Source organism: Protomyctophum parallelum, assembly GCF_964188405.1.
Source record: "Protomyctophum parallelum genome assembly, chromosome: 1".
Classification (NCBI taxonomy): Eukaryota; Metazoa; Chordata; class Actinopteri; order Myctophiformes; family Myctophidae; genus Protomyctophum; species Protomyctophum parallelum.
The window spans coordinates 80,217,439-80,241,448 of NC_139697.1; the positions used below are offsets into that span (position 1 = coordinate 80,217,439).

The 24,010-nt window shown below is 43.2% G+C and overlaps 1 protein-coding gene across 1 annotated transcript in view; it reads left to right on the plus strand.

Moving 5' to 3' along the window:
- The window catches only part of LOC310858918 (CXADR-like membrane protein), a 121,737-nt gene extending 102,412 nt beyond the window's left edge, over positions 1-19,325 (plus strand). Inside the window, exons 2-8 of the mRNA XM_083765223.1 lie at positions 706-851; positions 1,943-2,141; positions 8,421-8,588; positions 10,268-10,390; positions 12,036-12,177; positions 15,134-15,383; positions 16,288-19,325. Of these exons, the coding sequence (XP_083621349.1) occupies positions 706-851; positions 1,943-2,141; positions 8,421-8,588; positions 10,268-10,390; positions 12,036-12,177; positions 15,134-15,383; positions 16,288-16,449 (1,190 nt within the window). The 3' untranslated portion in view covers positions 16,450-19,325. The remainder of the gene's footprint in view (positions 1-705; positions 852-1,942; positions 2,142-8,420; positions 8,589-10,267; positions 10,391-12,035; positions 12,178-15,133; positions 15,384-16,287) is intronic.
- The last annotated feature ends 4,685 nt before the right edge of the window (positions 19,326-24,010 follow it).

Here is a 24,010-nt window from a genome sequence, read left to right on the forward strand (position 1 = left end):
TTCTATATTGCTTCATAGCCTTGCGGTCTATAGCCCATGGAAGAATGATGCGTTTTGCCTTGAAGTCTCTTTGTGCTTGTGCTGCAACAGTGTTGGTAAAAGTACCAATAGCGCAATGCAGAAAAACTCTGTTACAAATATTGAAACTTTTACTTGAGTATAATTAAATCAAAATATGTATTTCCTTAGTATTCCAAAAATACTAAGATTTGTCTTTTTTTCCCCTTCTTTAAAAAAAAAGCTGATCTACAAGCTCAATGTGACGCATTGTGAGTTTATAGATGGCTATTTTTCAACAGCCAAAGTACAAAACAGAACTCAAGCAGTCAATGTATAATCTAGATCTGCAAAGTAGCAAATAACTGGGAAGCTGTGAGCATGTAGATCGGATATTATAATGTACCGGTACATATATAGAGTTTAAATGGTTAATGCTGCATGAAAAAAGCATTACAACATTGGGGGTCATCTTCAGTAATCTGTGAGAACAACGAGAGAAGAGTGCAATTAAACTACAGCAAATCATGTGCCTGTGACTAAATCCTAGGTGTGACGCTAATGACCAGAACACAGTCGGACAATCAATCTCAAGTTGTGCTCTGAATGCCTCGCAGACCTGATGTGGACCCCTCTCTCTCTCTCTCTCTCTCTCTCTCTCTCTCTCTCTCTCTCTCTATCTCTCTCTCTTTCTGTTCCCATTTGCAGTCCTCCTGGGTGTGCTAACGACGTGTGCCCAGACGGACATGAAACGGGTGGTTGGAGACAACGCCACGTTGCCGTGCCACCATCAGTACTGGGCAGGTGACGCCACCACCACGCTGGACATCGAATGGCTGAGGCTCAAGAAAGTGGTGAGTATACGTGCCCCGCCTGGAGTTAACCCATTTAGACCTCAGGACAATTCTACAAGTCTTCTACATTCTGACAGTTTTCTGAAAATCCTATGATTCTATATCAGTGGTTCTCAAACTATTTCATGTCAAGGACCGCAAAAAATATATTTATAATATATACCCCCAGAAGCAAAGATTTGAGTTAAAAACGTTCGCTCTGAAAGAATATATATTCAAAGATTTTGCACCACATTTTCACGATTTTCTGTAGCAGAATAGCAGAATTGCAGTTCTTCCCGTGTCCCCTAGGGTAGGTACCCTTGCAAAAACATGCAGTAATCCAGGTCTACCTCCCCCTGGCCAGCCGGGGCGCCTGATGGAGGGGAAAGGAACTGGTCGGAATAACGTGTTCCTTCCACGCACTACGTCCGGCCAGGGAAATTTCCCCCTGTCAGGTGAAAATAAGCAGCTTGGACTCCTCATGCATATAAGGAGGCATGAGGTCAGTCCGCTGCCCCCCCAGGTTGTCAGAGGAATTGTAGCGCCCAGGATTACATTAGATAATTGGCACTGGGTGAAAAAAACTGGGTTGCAAAACCGTGGGGTAAAAATTATAATTATAATAACAGCTAAAGTATAACATAATGCTTAAAACACCAAAAGGGGTTCCCGTCCAGAATGGGTTAATAAAGGTTATTGAAGATAATAATTCAACATTTCGAGCTTCTCTAAATCTCATAGGTCATAAACGGTACACGTTTCACTTTAATATCATGCACTATTCACCCAAGATCAGTAATGAATCAGTCTTGTTGGTGTGTGTAAAATCACCATTACGACATTTTTATATTTTTCAGATGACTAGAATATGGCTAAAATTGTATTACATTTTATTCAAAAGACTATGAAAAAAACAAAATAAAAAATGAGATCTCCCGTCAACCAGAGTGTGACCATGACCTTGTTTTTGGCCATCTCAACCATTCCCTTGACATCGTGTCGACTTTTAATTAACGACTATTATTCATTCATTAACTTAAACATGCCTCGTTTACCTCCCACCGCCAACCCTCCTCTGCCGCCCGCTCCCCATTTCCCCCCCACCACAGGTGATCACGTATTTCGCCGGGCGGGTTTACAACCCCAACGAAGCGGAGCGCGACCGCGTGGCGTTCGCCGGGGAGTACCTGCGAGGGGACGCCTCTCTGCTCATCAGCGACCTCTCCCTGACCGACTCGGGGGAGTACAACTGCAAGGTCAAGAATGACGGCAAGTACCAGTGGAGCACCGTCAGCCTCATTGTGCTCGGTGAGTGATTCGTTACACCACACACACACACACACACACACACACACACACACACACACACACACACACACACACACACTCACACACACACACACACACACACACTACACACTACACACACCCAGTGGTGGAAGGTGACTAAGTACATTCACTTAAGTACTGCACTTATGCCGCCAGAGTTTTTCAGAATAAAGGTGTTAGAGTGCCAAGCAAATGAGGGAGATTTTACTCTGAAAACCCACGCCTTTCATTTCTCCCCAAAACCGGGAGGTGAAACCTTCCTTTACTTCATCGCCGTCGTAAAACAGATCTCCTTCTAGAAGCGTTAATATTCTAAACGAGATGCATGATGAAGTCAGAAACTAGGACAGAACTTTGCCGTTATGACCAATCTGTGCAGAGGCAGCGTAGATGGAGAGTAAATACCGTAAATCCTCAAATACATTCCTTCCTTCAATAAAAAGCCGCCTATTAATTACCGAGGGTGGCGTTGAATGAAGTATATAAAAACTCTCTCTCTCTCTCTCTCTCTCTCTCTCTCTCTCTCTCTCTCTAATGCGACTCTCCCTCTCTCTCTCTCTCTCTCTCTCTCTCTCTCTCTCTCTCTCTAATGCGACTCTCCCTCTCTCTCTCTCTCTCTCTCTCTCTCTCTCTCTCTCTAATGCGACTCTCCCTCTCTCTCTCTCCTCTCTCTCTCTCTCTCTCTCTCGTGTCTCTCTCTCTAACGCAACTCTCTCTCTAACACGACTCTCTCTCTCTCTCTCTCTCTCTCTCCCCGTTGAAGTTACAAGAGTTGGATCACTGCAGTGTTGCACTTTTCATATTAGCTGCTTTTATATTATAGGAAATGGCCTACCATACATTTTATTTTTAAAATGCCTAACTGTAGGCCTAGATACATACCATAGCCTACAGTATTTGAATGTGCAGTAAATAGGATAGTAAATAGTACTGTGAGTGACCAGATTTGACTGAGGGACTGCCATTGGATTTATTTTCATGTCATATGAAAGCAGGGAATCATAGTTTAAAATTGACATTGGTTGTTCAAGTTAAATTGATGTGTTGATTTTATTATGGTATTTACCATAGGCAATATGCCAGTAAAAATGACCATGAGCACCCGCAACTGCATTTTTTAAATATTTTATGAGGACTTATTGGTTTCAATACATGAGCCCAGTACATTTTACTGGGTTCTAACTGTCTAACTGACACAAAATGTGACTTATTCATTATGATCGGTTTGAAGAGTAGAAATATAGGCCTCCTTCTTATAGCTGCCTCCTTCCAATAAAAGCCCAGTATCAGAATCAGTTGAGACAAATAAAAGCCCCGGATTATAAATGAGTATTTACGGTAAAGAAGTTCGTCGCCCCGTAAAAAAAGAAGTGAATGGCTGCGTGCGCAGCAATACGAGACCGAGGAGCAAGGCGTTGCCTAGCAACGGACCGCTGTAAAAAAAATGACCCCGTTTTATATCGATATAAAAGACCTTAAGACGTGTCCATACGTCCCAGTCACCCCATCATTTTATTTGATAGGACGTGTAATACTCGAGTATTTACAATTTCCAATACTAAATTAGGCATCCATAAGCTCACAACACGTCACGGATCTGCTGCTGTTTTATAAGTCCAAAAACAGTTCTGTGATCATATCTCAAACTAGAGATATAATGGGGAAAATTAAAACAATAAAAACACTCTGAATTCCTCTATCAGGTTGTGATATTCCACATTCTATTGTAAAGTTAAACTCTTCCAAGCTGTTCTTCTGTTACTATTTGCCATATAAGCTTAACCAGTTAAATGTGCTGCCCACATGTACCTGCGTTTGACCCTGGCTTATGAAGAACTGTTTCACATGCGATGCGAGAATGCGGTCTAGCCAACTCCAACTCGGGGCTCCTGAATCTTTGCCCTTCACACTCTCCTATTTAACATCTAGGGTCTTGAGCGCTTCCAAGTACGTGGTGCACATCTTCTTGCCTTTCCTGGCTGTGCCCTGGGTTGGCTCCCATAGTGTCCCATTGACAAAAAAAAAAGAATAGCAGATCTACAAGCTCGTAGCGCGAACAGCTAAGGTTCCCGTCCAGATTGGGTTAATAAAGGTTATTGAAGAGAAATGAGGAGAAGAATTCAACATTTAGAGCTTCTCTAAATCTCATAGGTCATAAACCGTACACGTTTCACTTTAATATCATGCACTATTCACCCAAGATCAGTAATGATCTTCTAGGGTCTTGAGTGCGTCCACGTACGTGGTGCACATCTTCTTGCCTTTCCTGGCTGTGCCCTGGGTTGGCTCCCATAGTGTCAGTTTGCTTGCTGCTATTTCCGGGTGCCTGACGCAGTGCCCTGACAGCCTCATCCTTCTCTCTTTGACTTTGTCTGTGACCCGTGGTAGGTCCCTGTAGAGGACCACATTTCTGATGTGCTCCGTCCTTTTGTAGCATTATTGTGTAGACTCCATCCAGGCACCTTTCCTGTTGTGCTGTGAGGGTCCATGTCTCAGCCCCATACAGCAGTACTGACTCCACTGTAGCTACGAACAGCCACCTCTTGACGTCTTCTCACATGAATTCCACACTCTCCTTGTTTCACATGTAATGAATGTAATATACTGTAAAGAAATATTTTTGTTTAAATGTTACGCACACATGCACGCACGCACGCACCAAAAAATCCATGAAAACTGGATAAACAAGCAAACTGTATTATCACGGTTCTGGTGTGAACAGCCAGTTAAGTGCAGCAGCGCTTCTGTGTCCAGTGTGAGCTTATTGCTTTTATAGGCAGTTCATTGAACAGCACATGCCTTTATCACCCATCATCACCCGATGGAGGCAATGCAACCGAAAACCTTTGGTGGAGCAGTTCGATACAACAAGGCGAATGGTGTTTTGACAAAATTCAACGCTTTATAGAGTGTGCCCTTCAAAACTGAGCAGCAGCATGTCACATTGTACCGGGAGAAAGCACAATAATAATGCTATGAAAATTATCTTTAAGAGAAAAGTTGTGTTTTAATGATGGTGATTCGCTCTTTTATTGAGGAAGACATAGGGTTTGGAAGCCTGGTGGTCACATATCGTCTCTGTCGGGTGGAAACCATTATGTCCACAACCACTTTACTTTTCAGGATTCAAACTGAAAAGTAGCAAAAGTAGTATTAGTAACTAGCCTTTTTTATGACTAATGTATTTGTATTTAAGTTAATAAAGTTAACATAAGTATAACTAAATGCATGAAAAAATCTGGATTCCAATTAAAAATTTGCAAAACTAATTTCAGCTCTACAAGCTAGTAGTTTGTAGAGCTCAAAACACGACACAAGTTCAAGCTCAAATGCGTTTTGAGCTTGTAGATTGAATACCTTTGCTACTTTTGCGTTGCATTAATTTACTAAAGAATTACACCCGTGTGAAGTGAATTGTGCTCTAACATGTCGATTTGCTCAGGGTACATGGAGAAGTACATTCTCCATTCATTGTCAATAGGAATGTCCTACACAATCTTTGTGTAGGACACAAATACCGATTTGCTCATCGACATATGGCGTAAATTCTCCATTCATTGTCAATGGTAATGTCATGTTTGTGCAGAAGAAAATCTACACTAATAGCTGAATATAGGAGGGGCTAGCTCCGCTCAAAAACCACACTTGTGTGAAGTGAGCGGTGCCTTTCATCACAATGATGATGTATGATGATGTCAACATGACGTCACAGACATTCCGTGCTCAAACGGACAGACAGACATACACACAAAGCTGTGCATTGGAACGGCTGCACCGCAAAAGATGGAGAATAAATCACACTTGTGTGAAGTGAGGGGCGCTCTTATCATCCTACATCATCATACATTATCAAATTCCGTGCTCAGCCAATCAAATCATCACATTCCGTGGCACACACAAACACACAAAGCTGGGCCCCTCAAAAAAGTTAAAATACGGAGATAAGACGTTTTCTGCCTTGCAGTAAATGCAATGTGGCCCTTTGTTTAAATATAGTGACGCTCTCCATCATCAAAGTTACCCACCCCTGATCTAGTATGATCAAGAAGGGCACTCATTTACAGAAAACAGTTCAGATATGGAGATAAACGGTTTCCGCAGCATAGCATAGTGATTTAGTATGATCAAGAAGGGCACTCATTTACAGAAAACAGTTCAGATATGGAGATAAACGGTTTCTGCAGCATAGCATAGTGATCTAGTATGATCAAGAAGGGCACTCATTTACAGAAAACAGTTCAGATATGGAGATAAACGGTTTCTGCAGCATAGCATAGTGATCTGCAGTCTGCCCTCCAATTGGCACTCTGTGTGATCTCTTCTGCGTGCGCTCGCCCGGGGAGGAACTCACGCACCATGTGACAGTGTCTCCATTCCACTGCTGCAGCAAAAATGTGTTTGCCGTTAATTAGATCTCAATTCGTGGCGTTACTATGGCAGAGACAACATAAGTAACAGATTCCGATTAACGTCGCTCCAGTGCAGGGGTATAGCCAAACTAGAAAGGATTTCAATTCTGGGGAATTGCAAGTGTGGTTGCATTGGTTTCCTGAAGAAACAGTGTGGGCTCGAGTAGGTCGCTAAGTATAGTATGATGATGATGTTTTGACCCACATGACGTTACAGGGGGCGGAACAACCTTTTTGGGGTTACAGAAAGAAAACACAGGTGTGCTTCCTCTAGTAAGTGCTCAGCTTTGAAAATAACATAACTAATAAACCAACTAAATGGAAAAAGCGGTAGGCCTACTCCAAAATAAAAGATGCAAGACTGGCTCAGATGCAATTTCTTATGTTTATTTGAGAACGCTGATGCTTTTCGGCAGAGCCTTCTTCAGAGCAGACTAAAAACCTTTTGGGGTTACTCTGTAAATAAAGTCATGGAATTACTATATAGTGTGGTCCAACCACAATTGCAAAAAATATTTAAAAAAATAAAGAAAAAAAACAACATTTGGGAATATGATGTGGATCTCAGGATCCATATAGAAACGGCATGGCTTCAATGTGGATCTCAGGATCCATATAGAAACGGCATGGCTTCAATGTGGATCTCAGTGAATCGTGGATTGATTTCTGTGGCGTATTGGCAGCGTGTAAGCAAAGATCGGCACTGACCATATAAATGCCTTTAGCAGTTCGAGCCACACCACAAGCACTTAAAATATGCAACATCTAGTTCATGATGGGAATCGGTCGGGCATTCATTAAAAATGAATGCCCTAGAAATTGATTTCCCCATATTATTATGTTTTGCACTATGTGTGCGTGTGTACAGAATTCAAACTGTAGCATTGATTATTGTCACGGACAGACAGAAGTCATTCTTTCCCTTTCCATACCACACCGGAGCTCACCTATTAGTTTGCATTGCATTCAGAACGCGCCCTTAATTAAGAACCTAACTGCAGTTGTGCGTGGCTCTCAGCGGTGTCCCATTGACTGCAGTTGAACTGCGCTGTCAGAGAAGTAACAGATAGAAGCGCGCAAACTTTATCCCTAAACTATATCCCCCCCACCTCCGTGCTGGAAATAAAACGGCTGGGTTTCCGAGGCTACATCCATGCTGACGCAATGACTGTCCTGTTTCTGGTTTAGCTTTACGGGACGCATGAATCACTCCGTCTCCCGTCAGTGCGGCTTGTTGTTTATTTGCATGGCTCAGAAAATAAGTACGGTAAGAAACTAACATGAGAACGTTATCGAGTTGTTGGGAGGAGGAGAAGAAGGTTCACGTTGTGAACGTGGATTCTGATGATGTGCCAAACTGCTGCTTGCTGCTGTAATGTTAATATAGACCTATGTCTTCTATTGTGTTCTGAAGGTCGGGCTGCTGCCACTAGTGTTAATGTTATATTTTATATTGTGTTCTCGGGCCGCTGTGCTGCTGCGTTGCGCTGTGTGCCAATTATGCCCCATCTCCTGTTGTGTTCTCTTTTCTGGTCTGTGTACGTGTGCGACGCACACATGCGTGTGCACACACTGTTTAGTATTTACTATTACATTTTTATGTTTTGATAATCAGCGCTTTGCCATATTGGAGAGGCCACTGTGTGCGCAGTGCTTTGTTTGACATGCTCCGTATTTTGAGCGTGCGCACCTACACTTTTGGGGGTCCTTGACATGACATAGTTTGAGAACTACTGATATATAAAGTTAGAAACATACATTTTTCAGGAAAAAATTGGATTTAGATTATTTATTTTTATCGGTCTCATGCTCATTTTGTGTGTGTGTGTGTGTGTGTGTGTGTGTGTAGTGAAACCCTCAAAGCCACGGTGCTGGATGGAGGGCAGGCTCCTGGAGGGAGCCGACGTGAAGATGAGCTGCAGGTCTGCCGACGGATCTGAGCCCATCAGCTACAAGTGGGAGAGGATCCTGGACAAGGGCAAGTATGTAGGCAAGCTGCCCCCACTCGCTCTGCTAGGTAAGAAACACTGACAGTTTAACTGTGTATACGTGTGTGTGTGTGTGTCTATTGGTCTGACAACGCGTCGCTCTGCACCGCGTTGTGAGCTTGTAGATTGGCTATTTTCACCACTTCTTAAACATTAGTTTTCTAATTAATGGAATTTATTTTTCATTGATTTATTCAAGACATTACTTAAATGATTTAAATGATTTAATTTGGTATTAATTCATGAAATCTTTAGCTTCATGCACGCACGCACGCACGCACACACGCACACGCACACACACACACACACACACACACACACACACACACACACACACACACACACACACACACACACACACACACTGATGGTCCACATAACACTAGATATCGTTGATGTCTGGCAGGAACCTTTCATTTCCATATATTATAATTTCTTTCCCCATAAATTAACTCCCTACTTGATCACACTGTCAAAAGTAGCATATCCCCAAACTTGAATGCAGTGCGAAGTGACGCATTTTGTGTTTGTAGATCTGCTACTTTTGCTGTTCTTTTGGTTTTGGACATATGAGGTTTCCACCTGACCGAACAGCGTTCTATCACACTTTGCTGCATGTTGTTGTTCCCATGTTTTCTTTACTTGATGAACTGTTTTAATTTATTTTCAGTTAATGTTGCGGGCATAATAACCATTCAAATTGTTGGTGGTGATGATGACTCTTAGAAGCATTCTTAATATTAACAGAAACCATTAAAGGCTTTGGTTGGTAACAACGTTACTGTATGTGTGGGTATGCAAAAAAGCCATAACCGTTTGGGATGGTCTACCAATTAATCCCCGCAGAGCTTCAGTGGAGTACAATAAAGTAAACAATACTCAAAAATGTGGTCCACTCTTTTCTCCTCTACGCAAAATAGCTCATCAGTTATTTTTCTTTCTTTTGCTAAATGTTCCCCCCTGGACAGGGATGGCAGGGTTTCAATTAATCAACGTGTCAGTTATTTTCCCAACGAAGAGAAATTTGACACAGCAAAATTAGTCTGGAAGATTTATTTACCAAAGCGTAAAGGATGTATTATGGAAAAAGATAATAAATTAATCTCCTTTACACTAATTGGCCTGCAAGGACCAGTCTTATGATGCAGAGGATTAAGAAGCAAAGGTTCTTTGGTTGGAGTGAAAACCGCAGTGGTGGAAAAAGTAAAAAGATATCAATACTGCAATGTAGAAACACTCTGTTATAAGTAATTGTCTGGTATTCCAAATTTAGTAAGAAAATTAGAGCAAAAGTGCAAAACTATTGGTATCAATAAAATGTTAATTCAAGTACCTAAAGCAGAAAGTACTCAGAATGTCCATTTCACAAGGTTTCAATTGTATCAAATACATGACAATCTTTTGAAAATAGCAGATCTTCAAGCTCACAATTGTAGATTGGCTATTTTCAAATGCCCGAGAATATACTGTAGGGCTGAACAATGTTTTGTAATAACAATCAAAATTCAAGTAAGTAACACATTTTAGTGTAGTATAGAAGTAAAAGTACAGAAAATTGGAAATACTCCAGTAAGGTAAAAAATATTAAAAACTTGAGTATATATACTTAGTTACTGTACACTAGTGGAAGGCCGCATTGTGAATGCAATGGTATACGATACAGGTATGTGATGTGCATTGTGCTATGTCTCCTTTTCTGTCTAATCAGATCTGAAGAACCCGGAGATCGTGACATTGAAGAACTTGACCAAGGAGAGTGCCGGAGTCTATAAATGCACAGCCAGCAACGATGTGGGAGAGGAGAGCTGCACGGTGGAGGTCAAGATGCACTGTGAGTGATTCGGCTTTCCACACTCCATTACACCTGACTATGACAAGGCATTCTGAGTTTACTTTCACACTGTCTAGGTACAGACAGACGGACGGACAGATGGATGGACGGATGGACGGACGGCGGGGTGTGGGGCGGGGGGGGGGGTCAATGGCCATAGGCCACTGTTTCCCAAACAGTTTGTCGGGACCCATTTGTGGGTCACGGGCCAATTCTTATGGGTCACAATCTCGAGTAAAAATCCAATTTTTTTCAGTTGGTATACCACTGGTATATTGTTTCAGAAGAAAGAACGTTTAGACAGAACCGGAATACTGCCAAAAGGCCAGCGTTCATGGGCATGAGCGAGAGGCATTAGGAGGATCAATTTCATGATGATAAACTAATGTACGAGTGTTTTATCCATTCCTACTATGGCAGTTGTTTTCTCCACATGTATCTCTCATGTATAAGGGAGTGTGCCTCCTACAGTGCATGTATCTCTCATCCTCTCTCGTATAAGGGAGTGTGTCCATATAGCGTGGTACTCTGGCAGACAGAATAGTGCTGGCACAGCGCTGCATGGGGAGCTTCATCCCAGCGCTTCATCCAAAAAGCACTCCTGGCGCTTTTGTGATGGAGCTCGCCGCGGGGACTTTTGGAAAAGGAGCTACAGGGACTGACAACACCAGCGCTTTTCTCTGAAAAGCACAAAGAAATGTACGATTATATACACATTGAGAAAGGGCCAAAATTCTTGTTGACCGGCATCTATCCTACCCCCCCCCCCCCCCCCTCCTTTATTTCTCTGGTGGGACGGTCGTAAGCCTTTAGATCAGCTTCTTTCTTTTGTGGCAATTTGTGAATATTTTTAGAAATGTTTATGGCGGTCCAACATATTTTCCGATTGGTGTCCGTCCGTGGCCAAATACATATTAATTTGGGGGGTCCTCCTAGTAGACATATGCTCTACACCCAAATCTCTCCCAATCTCCGAAAATAGCAGATCATCCCAGAATAGGACACTAGGGTTCATGTGTCGGTTCACTGAGTTCTCTGTCTATTAGCAAAGCTCTACAGGAGTTCTATTCCTCCTGCTCACCTTCCCTCTACTAACAGCAATCTGAGTGGAGCCTGCAGGAGTCCCACAATTATTATGGCCTCTAACTGAGACTCTTTATTGGACACACACAGTTTGTTCTTTCCTTTCCCCCCATAGGCTACACATGACATCACTCATAAACTGCAGTCATATTGCCTGCCCTCAGTGAAGCTGCAGCGTTGCTGTCGCTCCCCAAAGAGAGGAAAGAATGACGCTATATAAATAGATGATGATGTGTCATAATAATGGAAGCTTGATGGACAGCGTGGAGAAACCCTCTGTGCCCGCAGAGGCCCGCCGGTGGGCGGGTCAAAGTCTCAGGGCACACACCTACGGTCCTAGCGAACACGCTCGCAAGCTTGTATCACATTTGTACCTGCAATGTTAGAATGTGTGCGTGTGTGTGTGTGTGTGCGTGTGCGCGCGCGTGTGTGTGTGTGTGTGTGTGTGTGTGTGTGTGTGTGTGTGTGTGTGTGTGTGTGTGCGCGTGTGCGTGCGTGTGTGTGTGTGTCGTGTGTGTGTGTGTGTGTGTGTGTGTGTGTGTGTGTGTGTTGACCTGTGCAGACGTGCGAGGCATGGGCGTGGTGGCCGGTGCAGTCGTGGGTGTGTCCTTCGGAGTCCTCCTCCTCATCCTCATCCTCTGGCTGGTGTTCCGCAAGAAGGAGATGAAGAAATACGACGACGAGGACACTCCCAATGAGATCAGGTACAGAAGACACTCCCAATGAGATCAGGTACAGAGGACACTCCCAATGAGATCAGGTACAGAAGACACTCCCAATGAGATCAGGTACAGAAGACACTCCCAATGAGATCAGGTACAGAGGACACTCCCAATGAGATCAGGTACAGAAGACACTCCCAATGAGATCAGGTACAGAGGACACTCCCAATGAGATCAGGTACAGAGGACACTCCCAATGAGATCAGGTACAGAGGACACTCCCAATGAGATCAGGTACAGAGGACACTCCCAATGAGATCAGGTACAGAAGACACTCCCAATGAGATCAGGTACAGAAGACACTCCCAATGAGATCAGGTACAGAGGACACTCCCAATGAGATCAGGTACAGAGGACACTCCCAATGAGATCAGGTACAGAGGACACTCCCAATGAGATCAGGTACAGAGGACACTCCCAATGAGATCAGGTACAGAGGACACTCCCAATGAGATCAGGTACAGAGGACACTCCCAATGAGATCAGGTACAGAGTCGCATCAATTCATAATGATAATAATAGTAATCATTTAATTCCGCACCCCTTTGCGGTATTTGTTGCTGTACGTATTTGCATAAAAAACTAACTAGCAGTATATTCAAGTAGGGCGTTAATTTTACGAAGAAAAAACCCCCCCACAAAAGGTTTGAATATGGAAATAAGAGGTTTCTGCCCGACAGCAGCGATGTACAGTGAAATGAGGCCATTGAACCCATGCTAAGTATCAGGAGCAGTAGACAGCGACGGGGGCACGCCCAAGGAGTAGTTAGGGGTAAAGTGTCTTGCTCAGTGATACTAGTACGACACATAGCCCGGGCCCAGGGAGCAAACCGGGAGGACCTTCTGTTTCCCAGGCAGCCTCTCATACCCATCCAGCTATGGCCGCCAAGCTGGTCACATTGTGGAAATGTTGTCTACTAGCCCATTGATGCTTGAGGCCGAATCTGGGAACGCCTTCTAGGGCCTGACCTAAGGTTTCTGAAAACCTTCAAATTCTGATGATCTTCTTTTAAATAGTTATGTTGCTACATGTATAGCAATAGCTGATGAGACACAGAGAGCGCGCCAGCATCAAGGGTAGAACAACGTATACGATGCACCAGGCGTCAATGGGCTAGAGATTGAAATGATCCCACACTGATAACTCGGCATTATAGCAACACAGTAAAACTCCTCAGCGTTCCATTAACTCTGATGATTTTACTGTGTAGTTAGATACAGCCGACCAACCCGGGCTTTGTTTACAGCGTCCAGGAAAGGGACCGGCTGTTCAGAGCCAGAGCCATTGACTTTACATAAACACCGTAACTTTCGCTGTTATTGTTAGCCTAAAACTGTCCATATACTGTAAGTCATTACATTATATCATATATATTATAACTTTCTATACCTTGTCCCTGGTAAGCCATATGGCAGTGGGTCTCACCCGGGGTCCCCATATGAGCCTGAAAAGGTGTGGGTGTATTTTCAGCATCTCCTTCCCGCACTGCATTGCGCATAATGCTCGGAACAACACACCGCAACCCCCCTAGGGTCTACAAAATCCTAACAACACGTTTAACTTCCTGAGCCCTAGTCTCATCTGAATTATGCCTAATATGCTGGCAGTGCCGGCTAGAACATCAGCTCTTTTGTGTGTGTGTGTGTGTGTGTGTGTGTACCGGTAGATAGTTTTGTAAGCATCAGGATGAATTATGCAGTGCTCCCGGGAAGGACTGGGACGGGTATCAATAATGTAACAGAGGAAGAGGTCTTGGTCGCATGCAGTCAGACACACTTCCTATTGTGTCAAACACATCAAGTGGAGGTCATGGTTAGCATGATTACGGGCAATGAGACATAGGCTAGCAGTGGTGCCCAGACCTCAGTGATGAAAGAAGAACTCACATGTTTTACTTAAGTAAAAGTATCAATACTGCAATGCATGTACTGTATACTCTGTTACAATTAGAAGTCCTGTTTCAAAATGTACTTGAACAACAGTAGAGAAGTATCGGCATCAAGATATACTTAAAGTACCAAAAGTAAAAGTACTCACTGTGCAGAATGTCCCATTTCACGAGTTCAAAATGAATAAAATATCTTTTGAAAATAGCCAATAGCTATTTTCAAATAATAGCTATTATTCACAGGGCTGAAGTGTGTGTGTTTTGTAATAATACCGTAATCAAAATCTACAAAGTAACTAGTACTGTAACTAAAGGTTACATGTAATTGCAGTGTAGTATAAGTACAATATTTTCCTCTGAGAAGTAGTGGAGCAGAAGTAAAAGTATTGAAAATTGTAAATACCAAATAAAGATTTTTTAAAGTATAAAAAAAATGGACTTAAGTCCAGTACTTTAGAACTTGTTACTTTATTTACCAGTGTTACCCCGTTCCAGTATGTGCTCAGCTGAGTACCGTCTTCACCGGCACAAAACATTCTTCCTGACACTGATGCATTTTTGGTGTTTCTGTCTTAGAATGACAAAAAAACAAGAATGACACTGGAGTCATAACTGCCAGCTTGGCAGTCTCCGTTGTGCATCTTTTTCTTTCCCCCCCCCACCCCCCCCAAAAAACGATTTATGTTTCTCTGTCACAAACTCCCGGCCGTTGCTTTCATTAGTTTCTGATGTTCTTTTGTTGGTTCAATCACTGTGTTTTGTTTTGGCTTTCCTTTAGCTCCAGTTATACTGTAGCTCATAACATTAGCTTCTTGCCACTCTCACTCCATCCGTTCCTCTTGCAAACACGTTGCGCCGTTCAGACTGTGGGTTTTATGGGTAAGTCTCCCATTGGCTTAGAGGCAGCCCATCATGAAAAAAGTGTCCACTACGGTCGCCTTTACGTTCGTCTTTACGGTCGTTACTAGAGGTACTATTAAATGTAGTCCAGGCGATTTTCAAGCACCTGTCCAAAAACACCAGACCAACCTTGATTTATTTTGTTCCAGGGAGGACGCGGAGGCTCCCAAGGCCAAGCTGGTGAAGCCCAACTCCCTGTCATCGTCCCGCTCAGGCAGCTCCCGTTCCGGAGACTCCTCCACGCAGTCCATGATGCACCACAACAACGTGGCAGCACGTGGCGGCGCCCAGCGGCCCTGTGTGCCCGCCGTGGCCGCGCTCAAAGAGAACTGCTACCGCTCTGCCTTTCCCCAGGCGCCGCCCGCATACACCCCCCACCAGGGGCCTCCTCCTCTCAAGGTTAGAATTCTTCTGACTATACACCAGTGGTGGAAAGGAAAGTACTTCAATGTTTTACTTAAGTAAAAGTATCAATACGGCAATACTCCGGAATTAAAAATGTACGTAAGTAAAAGTACAAAGGTATTGGCATCAAAATGTACTTAAGTACCAAAAGTAAAGGTACTATTTATGCAGATGGTCTCGTTTCAAGTTTCTTTTGAAAATGAAGTGAAATGAATGAATGAAGTGGTTAATGTATGTTTTGTCATAATAATCCAACTCTCCAAAGTAACTAGTAACTAAAGTTTTCAAATAAATTTAGTGGAGTAAAGTTTTTTTCTTTTTTTAATACCTTAATCTGATTATTATATCTAATAATGAGTGGTAGAGGCGGGAAAAAACCATCATTCAGAGCGGACCGCAGCTCAGAGCATGCACGCTGGGTCTTGCCCAAACCACGAGGACGGTTTTAGCGTTGTCTCAGCGGTGTGATATGTCCTGTTGCACGTTGACCCACGTCGTCCCAAGTCGTCCCAAGTGATTCCACTGGTTGAATTCAATGGCCTAAACCACACCAACGGGTCACCATGCAACTCCTTGTAACCGTTTGGACCCAAGGAGTTGCATGGCGACCCTTTGGTGTGGTTTGGGCTTTATAGGCTCGCTAGCCTTGTTACAGAAGTTGGGACAAAACACGTTTGCACGTCTTAGGTCATTATGATTGACAGATTATTTTTTCCCAAGCGATCAAAATAAGCAATTTAGCGTAAGACCCAGCATCGGAGCTGCGCTGTGCTCTGGACGTTGTCATATGTACCACTCATTATTGGACATAACAACATCAGATGATAAGAAAGAAGGTAAGAAAACGGTTAATCCGCAATTCTCCTTTATAACTATAATAACCTTTCCTCCTCTCAAGACCCCCGCCGACTGCACACCGCCCACCTCCTCCACCTCCACGTCCACCTCCAACTCTGTGAAACCCAGCCCTCCGCCCAAGCTGAGCCCGGCCAACCTGGCCCGCATGGGGGCCACGCCTGTCATGATCCCGGCCCAGACAAAGGCCTTCCAAACTGTGTGAAGACTGGAGGAGTGACTGATATCCAGCCAGACGGACGGACGGACGGACAGATGGACCGATGGATGGATGGAGCAACGCTGGGCGGGCCTCGGGACAGACAAAGCTTCAAACACAAACCAAAAGACGACTGCTGACCCCCATGATGAGTTTCACACTGGTTCAAATCCAGCTCTGTCACGCGCCCCACCCTTCACAGTCCAGAAAAGCATATCCTCTGTTGTCACCTTCTGTGACTCACTTCCTTCCGGAGCTACACCTTGTAATGAAGTCAACAAAGAAGAAAATGAAAATATTTGTAAATTTAAGCAAGAAGAAAGAGGGAAAAGGCGGGTGTTCGTGCAGGCAATGGCACGAGGGCGGGCCGCCACACCAAGGCGTGGGGAGCAGACTGATAAACAACATATGGAAGACATTGTGCAGACTGCTCAGATCTGCTCAGCCTTGCTACAGCTGAAGAGGTCACTGCAGGTCACATAACTAACAGAGATATTATCAAACAGCACTCATCACGCTCATGCGCACCGCGCAGCCAATCACCACCTCCGGGACATCTCCTCTTCCCGCCTTTCTCACGGGTAGTACGCTGGCTGATTTAAAGCTGCGATCCATAACCTTTTTAGCGGATAAAACATTAATGTAACCAATCTGTATGGTAGAGTATGTTAATACAATGTAACTAACACAACTGCGGTGGGTGGTTGGGCCGCTGGTTCTTCTATTCAGAATATAATCCTGTGCTCAGGTATAGGTTCACTGCTGGGTGACCAAGCGGGCTGGACGATTCAGCTCAGCGGTAGAAATCCGGTGCTCGCACAGTAGACACGGGTTGGAATCTCGGGTGTAGTACAGAAATCTCACGGATTGCAGCTTTAAATATTACAATATGCTGTTGTGAAAGGGACGCGTGGCTCTGATTGTATAAAGATATCACGTATAAAGTATATAAAGTACAGCTACATCTGTCGCGTGGACGCCACGTGGATGTTAATGGCGTTGACTGTCTTTTGGGCCCCGCCTGCCTCCCACACATCCTGACTTCAACATATCTAAAGTCTACTAGATGTGCACATTTCCCCACTGTCGATGCATCTGGCACATAACACGTTGTAGTCAGGAGATGTCCATACTGAATACGGTCATTTAAGCTCAGCGCAAAACAAATAGGAAAGCAAGACGGCGTGACCTCCCTGTTACCGAGTGTGCCGTTTGTGAACGAAGCCACGCAAATTGTAGTGTTCGGTGGTGACTTTCACAGTTTCACTTTGCGTGAAAGATCTGGACAGCGTCATCCCCACACTGACAAACTGGCAGCGTGTGGCAATCTCGGATCAGTGTGTGGTGACAGTCTACTCAGCACATCTCCATTTGACCAAATAGAAATAGTAATCTTTATAAATGCTTCACAAGTACAATGTTGGTGTAACTGAGAGATGGATGTTTTTGTTTTTAAATGCATAGCTTATCAACTACGATACAACTTCCATACTGTTCTCGACTTTCACTTTGGCATTTCCTGCTTTGAATGGTTTCTTTTTTCGTGAGAATTGTGAAATCATTCATTTGATTGGTCTATTGTAGTGGGGACACACATAGATACAGGTACATACATACTGTACACCCAGTTAGCATACCAAACTTGTCTGAGGATTGTGAGGGCATAGCAAAGGCCCTAATGTGAAAGTGCCACATAATGATGGTTTACACTACAGATTTGAGTTGTTTTTGTGTGTGTGTGTGTGTGTGTGTGTGTGTGTGTGTGTGTGTGTGTGTGCGCAGTATATCATAGATTTATTTTGGACCATTGTAAGAATGTGATGCTATTTGAGAATGGTTTCAAATCTACCAATATGTTAAACCCTGCACAGTTAAAAAATAAAATATTATATGAGTCTTTTATATAGCTCACACATTTATATAGAGAGAGATATCACGTAGGCCTACTAAAATGCACTCTTGAGTATATTTTGAGAAATAATGATCCTAAAGACTAAAGAGTGCCTTGGCTCATAATATACGTGGGTCATATGCGCTGCTTTCTTCGGAGACACAGTATTACTTCAGCGAACTAACTTACACATCTTGACAAAACACTGCATGACCCAGCAAGGATTCTAACTGGCTTTTTGTGTGAGGTAACAAATTAATTGAGAGCTGATGTCATTTTGGGGAGGGGGAAGAGGAGAGCTGCACCCTATCTGACCTTGTGCATACCAGTCATAGCTCACTCAGACACCCCGTCCTTATGGCTCATCTCCGACTGGCCCGAGAGTACAAAACCTGATCCTTCCTCAAGTCTCATTCTTTAGTTCACACGACTTTTCATTTCAAGTCACATAAGAGAAGAGAAGTAGGCCGCGGCTTAACGCTCTTCTTTCATTCAACTACTAAATCAACTTGTCTAATGCTACGTCTCCCCGCCACCACCTCTCTCTTCTTTCAAAGCTGTGTGCTCTATATCCGGTGCATATGGTACGAGGAAGAAAGGGTGCGGGGACGCCCGAGCTAACACGCATTCTCAGTTCGAGGAATCCTCCTTGTTGCATCCAAGCCAAAGACTTTACACAGATGCATTGAACATGCAAACTTTTCAGATGACCCAGTTTATCGAGCAAATGGCTTGACTAAATACACCAGCTAAAACACACTCTCTCTGCTAAGAGAGACATGGCACTCTGTGACTCTTCAGTCTCAACAGCGAGACAATGACGGATTTCCATCACAACCAGATAACATCAATCCAACACGCATGACAAAAATGTTTACGCAGCAGATGTTCATTTAAACTCCCAATTTAGCAGAAGGTGAATATTGTAATTATCACTTGAGCCACGGTGGGGCATTCCCTCAGAGCCTCCCTCTGGATGTGTTGAATGTTTGTTGCTGCTTTTAACGCGGTCACACTGCAGATGGAGAACATGACAAGACTATATTCACATGGCGACTCTTTTGCTCTTACAGTATATACAGTACGCCATGTCTGATTATAATAGCTTGTCTGTCTGTAAAGTTACTTGTAAATATTGATACTGTAGTAACAGGTTTGCGTTTTCTTGTCCTCAAACATTTGCATGTCAAGGACACCCAAATGAATCTATCTGAAATTCATTTTCAAAATAATTATATTCCGACTATTTCACTTTTTTTCTTTTCAAATAGGTTTAAAGTGCTCATGTAGCCTAGTGGCTTCTTTTGGGCTTGGTTTCATAGACATGGCTGCTTATTTCAATTCTCTCACAAAATCTGGCAACAGTGCTCACTTTCACAGAGTATGATGTAAGAGCGAAAATGGCTGCCACGTGAATACGGTCAATATATGCAACCCTCTTTTGAATTTCCCCATAATGCCCAGAAAAGCCAACACAGCGAGGCCAGGGAGATGATTGAATTCAGCTTACAGCTTTTTCATGAGGTAGGGATACACAGCATGATTGATTTCCTCTTTTTTTGTATCTAGGGGGCCCTGTTGAATTTTCAAGTAAGCCTACAGTATACCCCCTTTCTTTATTGCCTGACTTGTTTAACCATGCTCGAATGGTACAGTAGGTAGATGGAATCATAGTTCCTGTACTTTTCACTGGAATGTCTTTGGTGTCAAACATTATATAGGAAATAACCTTAAACACATGGCTGTGTCATGAACTTTTTTTTATCCTCGATAGTGTCCCGTCTATGAACAGACGCTACTCAATGAAGAAACATTATTATACTGTATGAGTGTCAGGGCACCACGCTTTGACGCCATGGCCGAGGTGTAAAATTAAGGAGAACTTTAAGGGGGGAATTATCCACGAAAGCAGAGGAATAATGGTTATATGCATGTCTCAGATACTTAACTTGAGGACAAGTTTGTCTTTTCCTTTTTCTTTTTTTGCCTCAATGATTATATAAAAATAGAGATGATAATACTGTAGATAAAATGTAATGGTCAATACAATTCAAACTGTAAATTCATAAAGATTTATATTTTTTGGTTCCTCATTTGATTCTGAATTTGTATGTTGTAATGCACTTAGTAATACTGTAAGTACTTTGTACTCTCTCTTGTAACCTACATTGTGCTTGTGTAGATGTCCCATTAGCCCACTGTGTACCCAGGATGGGAATAATGCAGTGCTAAAGCCTAATATATACTTTGTTGTAAGATAATGTGTTGCACCCAGAACACCGCGACACTGTAAAACAATGGAGCATAAATTGGCATAAAAGGGGCTAGTCTTAGAATTGTCTTTCACTTGTGCTAATCATATCGATGCCATGCTTTTATTTTGATTCAGGCTAAACCAAAAAAGCCGTGTATATATTTCACCCCTTGAGTGAAACATGTATATTTGTATAGTATCTAAGTACTGCTGTTTTTTAATAAAACGTTTGATGAAATTAACAGTAAGCAAATGTCTTTACTGTTTCGTTCTGTGCATACAGAAAATAATCTTCTATACAGGCATATTCATGTATTCATCTGAGATTTATGGTTTTCTTTTTCTTCTCTTTTTTTGTGTTTTATGTGGCAGACTAGGTTAAACTGGAAGTTAAGCATTCAGATGGGATGGGACGGCTGCATTACAGAGAAAAACAACCACTTTTTATTGGGGCCAGTTTAGAATTGCAGACACCCGTAAGTGCTCGTTGAGAGCGGTTTTGAAGGAGAGTATAGGGATTCACATTTCTTTCCTTTCCTAACTCCATCATTTAGCTGCGGGCCACCTGGAACCCCCTCAAGGACCACTGGATTGTGAACCACTGCTGTGGGGATATGCACTTCAGAAATGGTGTTTAAAAAGCCCTTTTCCAGTGAATTGAAAGTGACTAGACCGGTGCCCGGCTGTAGCGCACCGAGTCAGTAAAACTGGAAGTTGGAGATCCATGCCCCACCCGGCTACCTGTTGTACCCATGTCAGAGTACCCGTTCCACCCCTCTGTCTCCCTTTTATGCCCATATATGGAGATTTCTGTATCTGTCTCTCTGTGCCCCTTTATATTCCTATATATGGACTTCTGTGTCAGGCATGCCCAAATATAAGTGTTGTTGTGATGTCATACAGGCCAGCTCCATATATGGACCCTGGGCAGGGGCCCTGTCCAGAGCCCGAGCAGAGGCCTTTTGTGGTGGTTCTGGACAAGCGTGGGTCCGACCGACTTGACACCATGCACTGCACTCCCTGTGGTGGAGTGGAACACGTGTGTCGTCTGTCGAATTTGAAGTCGGTGGGGCGGTCGGTTCTCGAGTTATGTGGATTACACCAGTACACACACACAGACTGTAAACGAGATCTCCTATACTTATAGGGGACCGTCAGAGGAGTCTATAAGGGCTCGTATTCGGGGAGGCCTTATAGCCTAATCATCTGTATTTCTTCTTAGGAGCTGGGGAGGAAACTTAGCTGGTCACGTTTGAGTCTAAAGCCTGTTAGATACCTCCTTTCTTATATTCTTAATGATGTATACTAACTCTGCTCTAATGCTCTGTGCTGTCGACCGTTTCCGTGACAACACAGACAGACAAAGACTTGGTGCATTTATAGTTAGATAAGTTTGAATAGAAAGTGTAGTGTCTGTGAATTCATCTTATTTCAGTTTAATCTCATGGGCAAAACACTAGCTGCATACACCACTCTTGGAACTCAAACACTGATCTGCTGCATCTGCTAAATGGAACGCCAGTAAACACATTCCATTGTCACTACACTCCGAGCGAACTTGAAAGCACCAACATCGAATTTCAAGGAAAGAAACCCCATGTGGGTAGAAAAGGCTGCCCAGGCTATTTTCTCTTCAGACCTTGCAACGAAACATATATGTTTAAAAGCTGGAAAGTGACTGTTTTGCGCCTATTGTACTATATGATTCAGGTGCTTGTAGATCTCCTATTTTCGGTACGTTCGGTTCATAATTATGACAAAGTATAACTCAGGCTAATGAGGCTTCAGAGGCTATAGGCCTATGGCAAGAGTCCTATATCACATCCTGACATCAAAAAAGAAAACCATATGACAATGAGAATTCAATAAAATATTGTATATAGGTTAACTAATATAATAATCTAAATTGAAATGTAGCTATATTTTGCTACCGTGCCTATTTGTAAATATTTTGCATACAGTATGATGTGTAGACATAGAGGGAACACTATACTGCAATAATGATAAATCTGTTGTGAATTCAGAAAGCTAACCACTGCCCTCTAGTGCACTCATACTCACACCACCGTTTTTTCAAAGGTGAAGCTATTTTCAGATTAGGATACTAGTCTGCAACAATGATGACCAACTCACATCCAAGGATGCAAACATTTGGACCCTATTTTGTGCGGGGCCTTATGCTTAATCTTGTTAGGCGTTATTTATCATTTTGAAAAGCCGATCTACATGGCTACGCTTTGTAAATCGGCCACGCAAGATAGGGCCTATCGTCTTCAATCACCCCAAATGATCTCACATTACACTTCTATTTAGCTGTTTGTGTGTGTTCAAGTGTGTGGGGGGTTAAACCAATGAAAAGTATTAACAACAGCTTAATTGTTACAAAATCAGGTTTAAGCCTAAGGATCCCTTAGCATGAGAGAGAGATGAAGCGGGGACTGTCCTTAAAGGACCACAACTTTCTACTCAGTCTGTGTCTATAGGAGGGCTGTGGGCATTATGAAACCCGTCCACCAGTGCCATCATCGTTAGGCAGATTATTTTTAAACAATATATTTTTTACAAAAATGTTTAGATTTTTATTATTGTGAGAACGAAGGCTTTCCCGTTAGTCCGACCTGTGCTGCGGGTTACAAATCACCCGTGTTGCAGGTTTCAAATCAACCGTGTTGCAGGTTTCAAATCACCAGTGTTGCAGGTTTCAAATCACCAGTGCTGGTTTCAAATCACCAGTGCTGCAGCTGGGTTACAAATCACCAGTGCTGTAGGTTTCAAATCACCAGTGCTGCAGCTGGGTTACAAATCACCAGTGCTGCAGCTGGGTTACAAATCACCCAGGCTGCAGGTTTTAAATCACCTGTGCTGCGCGGGTTACAAATCACCCAGGCTGTGGGTTACAAATCACTCGTGGCTTCCTGTGAGGTTAATGTTTGAGACTAACGGGAGGTCGAACCAATGCCACGCTACCGTTGAAGAAGGGATAGTACATTTTGATGCCAATCCTGTTGCACTTTTACTCAAGTACATGTTGAATTCCAGACTTACAGAGTATTTCAATATTTAGTAGTAGTATTTCAGTATTTAAACTTTGACTTAAGTAAAACATTTGAGTATAGGCCTACTTTACACTACCAGCTTCTAGGAGACACCTCCAGCAAGCAGGGTATATGTGCTGCCTAAATACTGCCCACTGGGCCGTGGACCATGGGCAGAGTGGGAGACAGCCATCCTGCTACACAAGACGTCACAGAAGGGCTACAACCAGGTAGATAAGCTCATCAGCCAACCGCTGAACAGAGCGGCTTCCAATGCTGTCCTGCATTGAATGGGACATTATCACGTTTAATCACACTATTGAATGTTAGGTGAAATACTATTGAAGTAGGTGAGATACTGACCTACAGTACCACTAGGTGCTTTGT